We start from the raw sequence: 11,899 nt of genomic DNA, 5'->3' as shown, positions 1-11,899 counted from the left end.
TATGGCTTTGGGGAGAAATGGATAGCATGGATAGCTCATTGTATTTCTACAGTGTGGTCTCAATTCTAGTTAATGGATCTCCTTTTGGGCTTTTTCAAAGTTTTTGTGGATTGAGACAGGATCCTTTTATCTCCGCTATTGTTTGTGATTGTTATTGAGGATTTTGAGTAGAATGTCAATCACCGTGGAAAGGGGGCTTTCATCAAGGTTTTCAGTGGGGTAGAGGACTAATGCAAAACTTCTAGTATCTCATCTTTTGTTTGCGAATGATACCTTGATCTTTTGTGAGGCAAATCATGAACATCTCTGTCACTTGAGTTGCCTTTTCTTATCATTTGAAGCAATTTCAGGGTCGAAGATAAATTTAATCAAAATTCGTTTCCTTCAGAGATGTGGATGATGTACGAGGTTTGGCTCAATGGAATATATCATTTACCAAACCCGTGCAAAATTTGAAGGTGAATTTGGTAACTTATTTCTTTGGTCTTTTGTTCTTTATCAGGCTACGACAAGGGACAAAGAATAAAATATGTTGGACCCCCTCCAAATGGTGGAAGTATAAAGTTATCATGCGCTATCCATTCTTGTAGGCTTCCCATTTCCTTGGAAGAGTATTTGGAAAGGTAAGGCTCATTTGAGAGGCATTTTTTTTTATGGACTACATATCTAGGGAGGATCTTAACTTTGAATAACTTGAGGAAGATGAAAGTCATAGTGGTAGACTAGTGTTGTATGTGTAAGAGAAAAGGAAAATCCATAGATCTTTTTCATTGTAAGGTGGCATGAGAGTTATGGGTTGTGCTATTCTTTGGTGTAGAGTGGATTATGCCAAGAAAGGTAATTGTTGGATAGTTGGAGAGAACATGTGGGAAGGCGTAAAATATTAAAGTTTGGAAGATGGCTCATTTGTGCTTAATGTGGTGCATTTGGAGATACACAAGAAGCTTTAGAGATCGTGAGATTTCCGTGGTAGAATTAAAATCCATCATGTTTAGATCTATTTATGCATGGATGGTAGTATATAATACTCTTCACTTTTTTAGTTTTATGAAAATTTTGTACTTTTGTTTCTTTTTCTCCCTTCTAAGATCTATCATGTATACTCTCTCTGTACATGAGTTGCGACCCTCTGCACTTTTTAATGAAATTGATTTAGTTATAAAATATATATATATAGAAGAATATGATGATGATGATGATGAAGAAGAAGAAAAGAAACAAGACCTCACCTCACCTCAACCCACTGATTTGCACAATGGCATAGATATTATAAACAAATCTCAAAGTAAGGAATTAATTGCAAAATTTATAGCTTAGGGAACATTGCATATGACCCTTTTAACTTAGGGCTGATAGCTGCAATTAATCTTTAAAAAAAGAAAAGACAGTTTCCATTTTTCAATACTATGGTACACATGAATGTATAGGTGTCATAGATCTGTTTTTTTTTTTTTTTTTTTTAAGTAATGTTAGAAACTGCATTTTTATCCCACAATGCTACTGTAGCAGTTTCAACTAACCCTTGAATCTGTCCTTATTAAAAATAAAAATAAAAAACTTAAAAGGTTGGTTGGGACTGCTACATCAACATTGTGAGATAGTTATGGAATCAAAGTGTAGTTTTTAACATTACTCTTTATAAGTAATTGACACGGGGGAGGGGGAAATATGTATTATTTCTTTCACCAATAGTGCAGAAAAGTGAACTAAATGCTATTCAGATAAGTAGGTGTAAAAACATCTCTCAAGAATTTAAAACAAAAGCCCGATTAAAAAAATATAAGGGCTGAGAACTCAAGAAAGAGATTGTAATACGTTAAAGCAGGATCATATCACAAAGCTTTCGCAGCTAAGCATTTAAGTTTTTATTTAAAAAGAGAACATTTTCTTAAAGCAAGCAGTATAGAGTATGTGCATCCAAAGCAACACTATGGAGTTGGCATGATTGCTACTAACCTTCCAGGCTTGTAATCAAGTATAAGATTGTAAAGCTGAACAAAAAAGTCCTGTAAATCAACATTCAAGGCGTCGAGATTGCTCTTCATCACTTTAAAGGCAACGATGCAGCATTGGAGGCCCTCAGATACTGTAAAGCAATTAAAATTTTTCTGACAATTGCCAGGGTTGCTACCACCAGAAGCAAGCTTTTTTTAGATAATTCATAAGATCGCCCATGAAGTCTAAGTCAATTTGATGCGAGAATTTTCCTAATCCTTTCAGACATGGTGCGAGCAGCGGGTGGGACCCAGATTCACCAGAAACTGGATTGCCATTTTCTCCATGGCTTAGGAAGAAAATAAGAGAGAATATTAGCTAGTCTAATTCATATAAAATGCAATACGAACTTTAACCAAAAAAATCTGTCTGAACATTAACCTTTAAGGAAAACAAAAACACTAGAAAAAAAAAAAAAAAAAAAACTTATGGCTCAGGTCAATCGAGTATAAATGAGGACTCAATTCATTGCATATCCAAATTTAATGAAATTGAGCACTCTTCCAGACATTATTTCCAAATTATTAATCACTCTATTGAACCAGGGTCCTAACTCCAATATTTTCAAACCTAGGTGCTCTCACATAGAACACATAATCTAATGAATTCATATATAGCAACAAGAAAGTCTATGTTGTCAAAAAAATCAAACAAACAAATCATCAAATTGCCTATAGGTAAAGAAGTTGGGAAGACTGTAACAGAGAAAACATAAAATTACCTATTGATAAAACAATTTGGAAGATGTCAACTAAGAAACCAATACCACAGAATACATGAAGAATTAACTAAATCAGTAGCAGTAATACAAAAGCTCAGTATAAGGAAAATGAAAATTCAGACTTGCCCACTATTAGTAATATGATATCAAACAAATCAGGTTTTGATTGCATGATAATAAGAACAGGCTTTGTTTGGGACAAAAGTGGTTTGAAATCCAGGCTCAGATTGCTCTTCATCCAAGCCAGAAACAACTTAAAAATAAGGGTAAGTCCACGTACCTCTTTCAAACTACTACCCAATTGACAATGTCTCCCACAAACTTTCAATTGTGATAATGTTCTCCCCAAACTACCAAAACATTATTAATGTCCCCCTCCCCCCCCAAGACTAACAAAAAGATATATATTTTTTTTCAAAACAATTTTTTTTTTTTTTTTTTTGGCCAACCCTTGGATTATATATATATTTTAGTTTTAGGGATTTTCTAGAAGTTTTAGCATTTTTTGTTTTTATTTTATGGTAGTTTCACCATTTGAGGAAACATTGACAATTTTTGGTAGTTTGAGGAAGATATGTGGACTTTCCCCTAAAAATAATGATGCCAAATCCCTAACCATGAGCCAAAGCATTAGTATACAAAACTCAATAAAACCAAACCAAAAAAAAATTTCTTTCTATTGGGTTTTTTAGAAGAGAAATGCTAGAGGTACTAAATTTTTTACTAACATGATGTGTAGCTCATTCATTGGAAAAAAACAAAATAATTAATTAAGAAAAATGTAACGAGTACCAATGAATGAGTTACACATCACGTTAGTAAGCCTCTGTTAGTAAAAGATTTAGTACACCTAGCATTTCTCTTTCTACAGTACAACTTCTTTTTGACAAACCATAGTTATGACTATATCATACATAACCATAAAGTAGCATACAATCCAGCAGGACCAACAAAAATGTAAACCTAATTATACCCAAAGTGACAACAGCAGGCCTAAGCATCAATTTCCAGTGTACTTAAGAATCAAGAGCATCCCCAAGCACGATATTATGTGCATTTGCATTCAATTACATGTAAAAGATGTGTACATGAAAGCCATTGCAAATAAACTATTTCTGAGATATAAACATGCAACAAATAATAACCAAAACAATTGGACAGGTGGTCAGTTGCCTTGACTCGCAAGCATAAGGCAGAGTCGAATCCCATCAATTGGATTCAGGAGTGTTGACCTAAAAACCACTCTGAGACTCTGAGCCCAATCGAGAGTGGATCAACTCCCACTTGCTCCAATTTATGCACATGAACTAACTAGCTTCTTATTGACAGACCATATTGGATTAGGGAATTCATATTAAGCTCCACTATTTCTAGTAATAACATTGGAACACACCTGGCAACCGTTTGCTGAATGGAATGTTTCAAAATGCGAAAATGTGTCTCAAATACAGCAGAAAGTCTCTGATTGCATCCTTCTCCGCTCCATCACATCTGGGGTAAAAGAAACTGCCTTATAATCAGCAGTAACCTGTATAAAGCATGACAATGAACAATTAAATCAGAAAGAACAAAAATTAAGAAGGTAATGTTTCTTATGGATAAAGGAATACCTCCCCTCTCATCTTTGTCATCAACTGTTTCCTACTTTTCTTTTTGTCACTTTCTTGCAATTGACTTGGCTCCTCAAGATTCTTTCTTTTTCTATTTTTCTTGTTTTTCACTCTATTATTATCCTCATTTGGTTTTTCAGGCCTCCCAAGATCATCATCAAACGACAAGGACAAGAAAACCTGAGAAAGTAGTTAAAACAGTAACGACCAGAGATAAAAGTTACGCAAGAAAGTAATCCAAAGCAGAATAATTTTTTAATATACAGCTTGGTTCTAGATTTACATCCTACTTCAATTATTTATAGCATATTGGGATACTAATATGCAGGAAACTTATTTCGCAAACACTTCTCTAAATAAATGTTGAGAAAAGGAGTCCAAAACCAATTTACCCTCTTACATATCTTTATCTTGACTTCCAGTTAACATATATTTTTAATAAGTTGTCAAAAAATCATAAAGATTTTCTTCCATTGCAAGATATGGTGCGAATGATTATATGGAATAAGAATATTTTCGTCATTGTAGACATTCACAATCGTAATTACAGTAATGCCCCTAGTTTGGTTCAGGTTCTTTCATTTCTTTCCCAATCATCTTAATCCTACTACCTTAATAATCACTTCCACAACCATATCACTTTAAGAAGTTCGATTGGAACCTGGCACATGTTATGATTCTTATGAATGTATGTATCGGGGATTTTCAACTTGACCATCTAAACCCAGTGTCACCACACACACACAAATTTGTTCCACAAGACGCATCATCCTGTTAGGAGTAGATGGAGTTACTTTGTCCAAGACTTTTTGTACATCCATTTTTTTTTCTTCAATAGGTAGACACTCATACACTTATATGGGATTGAACCTATGATACCCCAACCCCTTGTTTTATGGAAGGAGCTAGCATTTTGTCCAAAGAGCATTGGCAAGTCCTTTTGCACATCATAGCACAACTTTTACATTGACAACTACTATATAAGCTTTAGACTGATGAATATAAAGGACTGGGTTTTCCTAGTACGAAAGATTAAAATTTTAGAACATAATTGGTTCAAAAACTGCTTGGCATATTTGCATCCAGTACTATGAGTCAAAAATTTTGAGCAAATTTGGTATATTTAAGGGATTTCAATGGAGAAAATATTTTAGAGACAGAAACCATGGTAAGCTGTTTACAAGCTCCCCTAGGACACACCAAGCTTTTTACAATCATGCATCAAAAATACAGTAATGTACTGCTCATATTTCTCTTTCAAAAGAAATAACTAAAAAAAAAGAAGGAAAAAAGAAAGAAAGAACTAAAATAACTGAAAAGAAAAATCAAGAAAAACTCGGAGTAGAAAGAGAAACCAAGCGATAAGAAAGACATAAATTTCTTGTGCTCGCATGTTTCCTTGGCTTCGATCACTTTGCATATAAAACTTTGCCGGATCATGAAAAACCAACCACAAACCAAAATCCAAGATAATTCTTAGCATCCTGAAAAACTTATTTGAAAGATACCTAACATTTTAAGAAAGCTTATTTGCATTTACATTGGGTAGATGCAAGAGAACTTGACTTCAGATTACGAAATTATGTAAAATAATAACTAATGAATACATGTCATTAGTCATTATTCGAAGGACGGGGCATTTATTCCAAATTACATCGGTTAAATTGGAGTGCGAATATAAAAACTTTTTCCAAGCAGAAAACTTAATTTGGTATGCAACCAACTCACTTTCCAAACATGCTAGGTGCGTCTGGTCGTCAGCTCAGTCAATACACAAGATCAATAAGAAACCAAAAGATCAACAGTGATGAATACATAAAAGTATAAATAGCAAAGAGCAGAAAAATATCAATGAAGCTATACAACCCAAGACTTTAAAAGAATAAGCTACTCTATAAACCAAGAATATGCTTTCTTAATAGCTGATCATTGATTCTAAGTGAAGATTAGCCAAAGGTACGAACAGTTATAAGTCTATTTTGTATAGCTTTTGATTGTATATGTAGGGAAACCTCTTTGCAGCTATAATCTGTCTATACAACAGCCGAAAAGAAAGCTCGATTCGGAGCATGAACCAGAGTTTCTTTCCCAAGTAATTCACATCCAGTGAATGCAAAACCAATTCAAATCAGCTAAACAAAGGATTGACTCAAGTACAAGCATCAGTTACAAATCAATTTAAAACTAAAAAAAAAAAAACTTGTACCTCAACAAAATCAGGATGCAACTGGCAATTATTAGCTTTCACATGATCTGCAATCAACCTTACAGCCTTCACAGTAGCTTCACCACCATGTTTTCCCTAATTGGTAAAAAGAGACTTATTGTTGCACAGCAGTGTTTCCTGTCCAAGTAGTAGACAAATCCATTAGCAAGTTCAAATTGAGAATGAGAAACCATTAAATTGCGTCTATTGTATATTTTTCGTGTACTTTTCAATAAGTTATTATTCACCAAAAAAAGTTTAACAAAATTCAATTTCATTAATAACATTTTAACTTTAATTTCTTTGTTTCTTTAGACCACATACACGCACAAAAATTATTCAGTTGCCTGTTTATGCAGCAGTAGTTGTTTTAAGTACTATTTCTCACCAGAAATCTTGTCCAATGAATCAAACTTTAAAGAACCAATAAACCTTAATATCATCAAGTAACCCGGCCACCCGTCTAATATTAATCATTCTTTTAAGAATCTATACATTCAGATCAGTTCTTATATTCCACAACCATGGAGAAACAAAAGCCAACTGAAAAGAACAGAACCAACATAACTCATGAAAAATGATAATAATAAATGATTAAAAAAATAAAGGGAAAATATGTCGCACCAATTGTGCCATCATGTTTTGAATTTTGAGAACCCAATTTCCAATTTGATGAATTTAAGACATGTGCTTTGAACATTTGTAAATCAAGACCTCTATTAGGTTTTTCATCAAATAAATAATAGAAACAAACGCAAAATACAATTATAGCCCTCAAATAAAAAAATTAAACAAAAAAAAAAAAAAAATCCATACCCATGGTTAGTCAACCTCCACAGCCATGGCATTGGCGAGTGCCCGGCCATGGAAGACCAACCTCCATGGCCACAAACTCACGGCTCATGAGTCGCCAAAGACCCACAACCGAGGCCATAGAGGTTTTGTGGGCCAAATAATTGTTTTGTTGGGCTTAGTATGGCTGATCCATGACCCAACAGAGTGTTAGGAAAAGCTTGCAATATATTTGAAAAAGTGGTAGTGGTATAATTGTTCGTGTTGTGTTTGTAGCAAATTGCTTCTCTCCGACCTCCACCGATCGAATGCTCTACTCCAAGACCCTCACTCGAACAGCCTTATGTACCCTCTTGGAGCCATTACTCAACCATGTCCGGCCTCACATCCTATCCTATGCACCCATTTTCCAGTTCTTGACTGGCCACAACCTCTTAAAACTGGGCCAACAAGTGCATGCCCACATGGCCCTTCGTGGGGTCGAACCCAATGCCTTCCTCGCCGCCAAGATGGTCGCAATGTATGCGAGCTCTGGCAATCTTAACTCGGCTATGGCTGTATTTCACATGATCAGTAGCCCAACTGCTCTTTTATATAATTCGATACTTCGGGCTTGTGCTCGGTATGGGTGTTTCGAGATAACCATTGGGATTTACTTTCGAATGCACTCTCTGGGAGTTAAGGGTGATAACTTTACGTTCCCCTTTGTGCTCAAGTCTTGCGCCGAGTTGTCGAGTCGTTGGATGGGAAAATGTGTTCATGGGCAGAGTTTGAGAATTGGGTTTGAGTTTGATATGTATGTTGGGACTTCTTTGATTGATATGTATGTGAAATGTGGTGAATTCGCAGATGCCCGCAAGTTGTTTGATAAAATGACTGTGAGAGATATTTCGTCCTGGAATGCTTTAATTGCGGGGTATATGAGGGAGGGGGAAATTTATGTTGCTGAGGATTTGTTTAGGACAATGCCGTGTAGAAATATTGTTTCTTGGACTGCTATGATATCAGGGTATGCTCAGAACGGGTTGGCTGACCAGGCGTTGCGTGTGTTTGAGATGTTGAAAGAAGATTCGGAGGTAAAGCCTAATTGGGTAACAATAATGAGTGTGCTTCCTGCGTGTGCAGATTCAGCTGCTCTTGAGCAAGGGAGACGGATTCATGACTTTGCCAATGGGCTTGGTTTGGGTTCGAATGCCTCTGTACAGACAGCACTTGTTGGAATGTATGCTAAATGTGGAAGCCTTGCTGATGCTCGTCAATGTTTTGATAGGATAGGTCAACGTGAAAAGAATTTGGTTGCTTGGAATACTATGATAACTGCTTACACCTCTCATGGATGTGGAATGGAATGTGTATGGACTTTTGAGGAAATGATCAGAGCGGGCATTCAGCCTGATAACATCACATTTATAGGGTTATTATCTGGATGCAACCATTCAGGTCTTGTTGATGTTGGCTTAAATTACTTCAATTGTATGAACACATTATACTCTGTTGAGCCAAGAGTTGAACATTATGCTTGCATTGTTGATCTTCTGGGTCGTGCCGGGCGCTTGGTGGAAGCAAAAGAGCTTATTGATAAAATGCCAATGCAAGCAGGACCAAGCGTATGGGGTGCATTGTTGTTTGCTTGTCAAAGCCACCGCAATTTGGAAATTGCAGAAATTGCTGCTAGAAAGTTGTTTGTCTTGGAACCGGAAAATAGTGGGAATTATGTCCTGCTTTCAAATATGTATGCTGAGGTCGGCATGTGGAAGGAGGTGGACAATTTGAGAGCGCTTCTAAAATGTCGAGGCATGAAGAAAAGTCCTGGATGCAGTTGGATTTAGGTTAAATGGGAAAGCCCATTTGTTTATTGGTAGAGATACATCTCACGCTCAAGTAAACGAAATTTATTTGTTTTTAGAGGCATTGCCTAAGAGGATTTAAGGCGGCTGGTTACATACCTGATACTACTTTTGTTTTGCATGATGTTAGCCAAGAGGAGAAAGAATATAACCTCATCTGCAGCAAAAAGCTAGCCATTGCATTTGGGCTTTTAAATGCTAGTCCTAGAGTAGTTCTCCGTGTGACCAAAAAACCTTCGAATTTGTGGGATTGTCACACAGCCACCAAGTTCAACTAAAAAATTTATGGACGGGAGATAATTGCGAGAGATGTAAATCGATTCCATCAACTTAAAGACGGGTCTTGCTCCTGCGGAGATTATTGGTAATTAAAATAATAGGATGCAAGGCAAGTCCTTGTATTCCCCTGCTTCCTTGGTGATATGTTGAAGTGACATTTTTCATCATCCTGCACCATATGTTTATATAAATTACAGCTGAATAAGCAAATTCAGCTGCTTGATGGGTATCTCTGTGCCAATTCAGTCTATGAGTAAGACAAAGATCACACTATTCTGCATCCACGGTAGCTAACCAGGTCTTTTCAATATGAAACACCTGAAGCAGCAACATTGAGGACTTCAATGAGATGTGATGCCCAAGTTAATCTACCAAATGAGACAGGAGGGTATGAAGGGTGGAATTCATCATCAGTTTCATTCTCTTCTGTAGATAGGTTTGGTATTTCTTCTGGCCCTATGGAGAGGGAACCATACATCCCTAAGTATGTTGAATTTAATTATATTGAAGGTTCTAATGACTAAAAGTATAGTAGTGGGAACTTCCCTTGGACAAAGGAGCTGGAGGTGCTCATCTGAATTATTGTCAAGTTTCTTATTTTCATAGATGTCATCCTGATTGTTGTTTGCCTACTTCCACTTTCAGGCCAATAACAAGAAAGTATTTGGGAACCACTCATTTCGCCCCAACCAAAGATAGGTCATTAATGCTACAATGAGTGGGGTTATGATGTTTTTGTTTTAATACCAACTTGAGGGGTAAAGAGTTACATATCAGGTATATTTTTTTTTGAAAAGCTCTTATGAGTTATGATTTTTAATTAATACACTGACTACTAGTTTCATTATCAGAACATGTTTTATGGTTTTGCCATCGAAGTTTTCAGTTATTCATAGTGTATGGTTTACTCATGTATGGTCAATTACATCATTGATTTTGTGGGAATCCTTTTTTTCCTTTTCTTAGGTGCAAGATTTTTAGTTTCTTTATTTGTTTTGGAAAAACTTCAATTACCACCCTTAATCTTTTATTACTTTTGCAATCATACTCTTAAAGTTAAAAAAAGCGTCAATTTAAGATAACCATTTTTTAGAAGTATGCAATATCAACCCTCCCATCCAAATTCATGTTAAATCCTAAAGAAAAAAGTGAAATTCCCAAAATATCCATGTCCAAATTCAAGCTATTTTTATAATTTATAAATATCTTAAGGGAATTTTGGGAATTTTACTCATTAACTGTTTGATTTAATGCTGAATTTTAACGGGAGGATTGAAATTGCAAACTTCTGATAGATGGTTATCCTAAATTGACACTTTTAAAGTTTAAGGTTATAATTATAAAGGTGATGAAAGATCAGGATAGTAAGTGAAGTTTTCCATTTTTTTATGTTTGTAATATCAGGAAATTAAATTGTCTGTGGTTTACATTATAGGAGTTGACACTTTTGAATTTTGTTATCTTGCAGCTCTCTGCTCTAGTGCTCTTATTTGTCCAGGTATAATGTTTGTAATTTCTCCCCACGTGTCACTTATCCAAGATCAGATAATGCATCTATCACAGGTTATGTTTGCTGTATTGCTGACTTTTACAGCCTTTACTTTCATCTGGAGCATTTATGGTCTGCTTATTTAACAAAAAACATTTATGTTTGCTTTTTTGTTGAATTATAGGCAAACAAACCTGCTGCTTACTTAAGTGCCAATATGGAGTGGGCAGAACAACATGAGATTCTGAGAGAACTAAGTTCTGATTATTGTCAGGCTGTTATATGTCACACCAGAGAAAGTTGCCAAGTGAGTTTTGTTATTTGCATGTTTACTACACCAGATTCTTCAACAAGATAGCTAGGAGTGCTTGCAATGTTTTTGCAAAAGTCATGCACTAAATGTGTCATATTACTTAAGCTGCATCATTTAATCCCTATCTTTATGTTAGAGAATAAACATAGAGGTTGATGCTTCTTGTAGTCCAAGATGAAAACTAGGTTTTTACCCAGTGAAGTCTTTCTCGTGCGAAATCTGTGCTTCAACCCCTGATTTTAGGACCTATAGCAAACAGCCCCCCGCCTACATAAATAGCCATGAATATGTTTTTTTTTTTTTTTTGTGCACTCATGATTATTATGTAATATAGGCGCTCAACATTGAGCCTTCTTTTCCCCAATTGCCAAACTAGCTCGGCCATTCTTGAGCTTTCTTCCACCTCCCAAGATTTAAACTAAAGCTAAAACTATGATGAAGTTTTTGCTTCAATCACTTATTCACAACTAATAGAACAATCACCAACAACCCAATTAAAGCAATGCCGAAGTCTAGTAACGTTAAGAAGTGGTACTTTTTTGCCCATGCACAGGAGAAGAAAAGAGATTAAAGGAGAAAGAGAGAGAAGCATGGTGGGAACTTGTTTCAGAGTGGCACATCTTAAATCTTTTTCACGAGACTTGCCC

At 35.7% G+C, this 11,899-nt stretch overlaps 1 protein-coding gene and 1 long non-coding RNA gene across 2 annotated transcripts; one reads left to right on the top strand and one right to left on the bottom strand.

Annotated features, from left to right (window-relative positions):
* Positions 1-1,826: 1,826 nt before the first annotated feature.
* Positions 1,827-6,665, bottom strand: LOC132167246 (uncharacterized). The gene is made up of 4 exons (XR_009438670.1): positions 6,533-6,665; positions 4,327-4,506; positions 4,110-4,244; positions 1,827-2,284 (listed from the first exon to the last, which is right to left on the bottom strand). It is a non-coding gene; the product is annotated as an uncharacterized LOC132167246 (long non-coding RNA).
* Positions 6,666-7,365: 700 nt separating this feature from the next.
* Positions 7,366-11,412, top strand: LOC132166913 (pentatricopeptide repeat-containing protein At5g56310-like). Its single transcript, XM_059577807.1, has 4 exons — positions 7,366-10,016; positions 10,096-10,227; positions 10,919-11,013; positions 11,124-11,412. Exon 1 carries the CDS (start codon positions 7,633-7,635, stop codon positions 9,151-9,153), a length of 1,521 nt encoding a protein of 506 aa, XP_059433790.1. The 5' UTR covers positions 7,366-7,632; the 3' UTR covers positions 9,154-10,016; positions 10,096-10,227; positions 10,919-11,013; positions 11,124-11,412.
* Positions 11,413-11,899: the final 487 nt, after the last annotated feature.

The sequence above is a fragment of the Corylus avellana genome, chromosome ca1 (assembly GCF_901000735.1).
Source record: "Corylus avellana chromosome ca1, CavTom2PMs-1.0".
In the NCBI taxonomy this organism is placed as follows: domain Eukaryota; kingdom Viridiplantae; phylum Streptophyta; class Magnoliopsida; order Fagales; family Betulaceae; genus Corylus; species Corylus avellana.
This window is presented reverse-complemented; position numbering and strand designations above follow the sequence as displayed.

Coding starts and splice junctions, on each gene's coding strand:
- LOC132166913 (XM_059577807.1), top strand. CDS start 7,633: ATGCTCTACTCCAAGACCCTCACTCGAACAGCCTTATGTACCCTCTTG.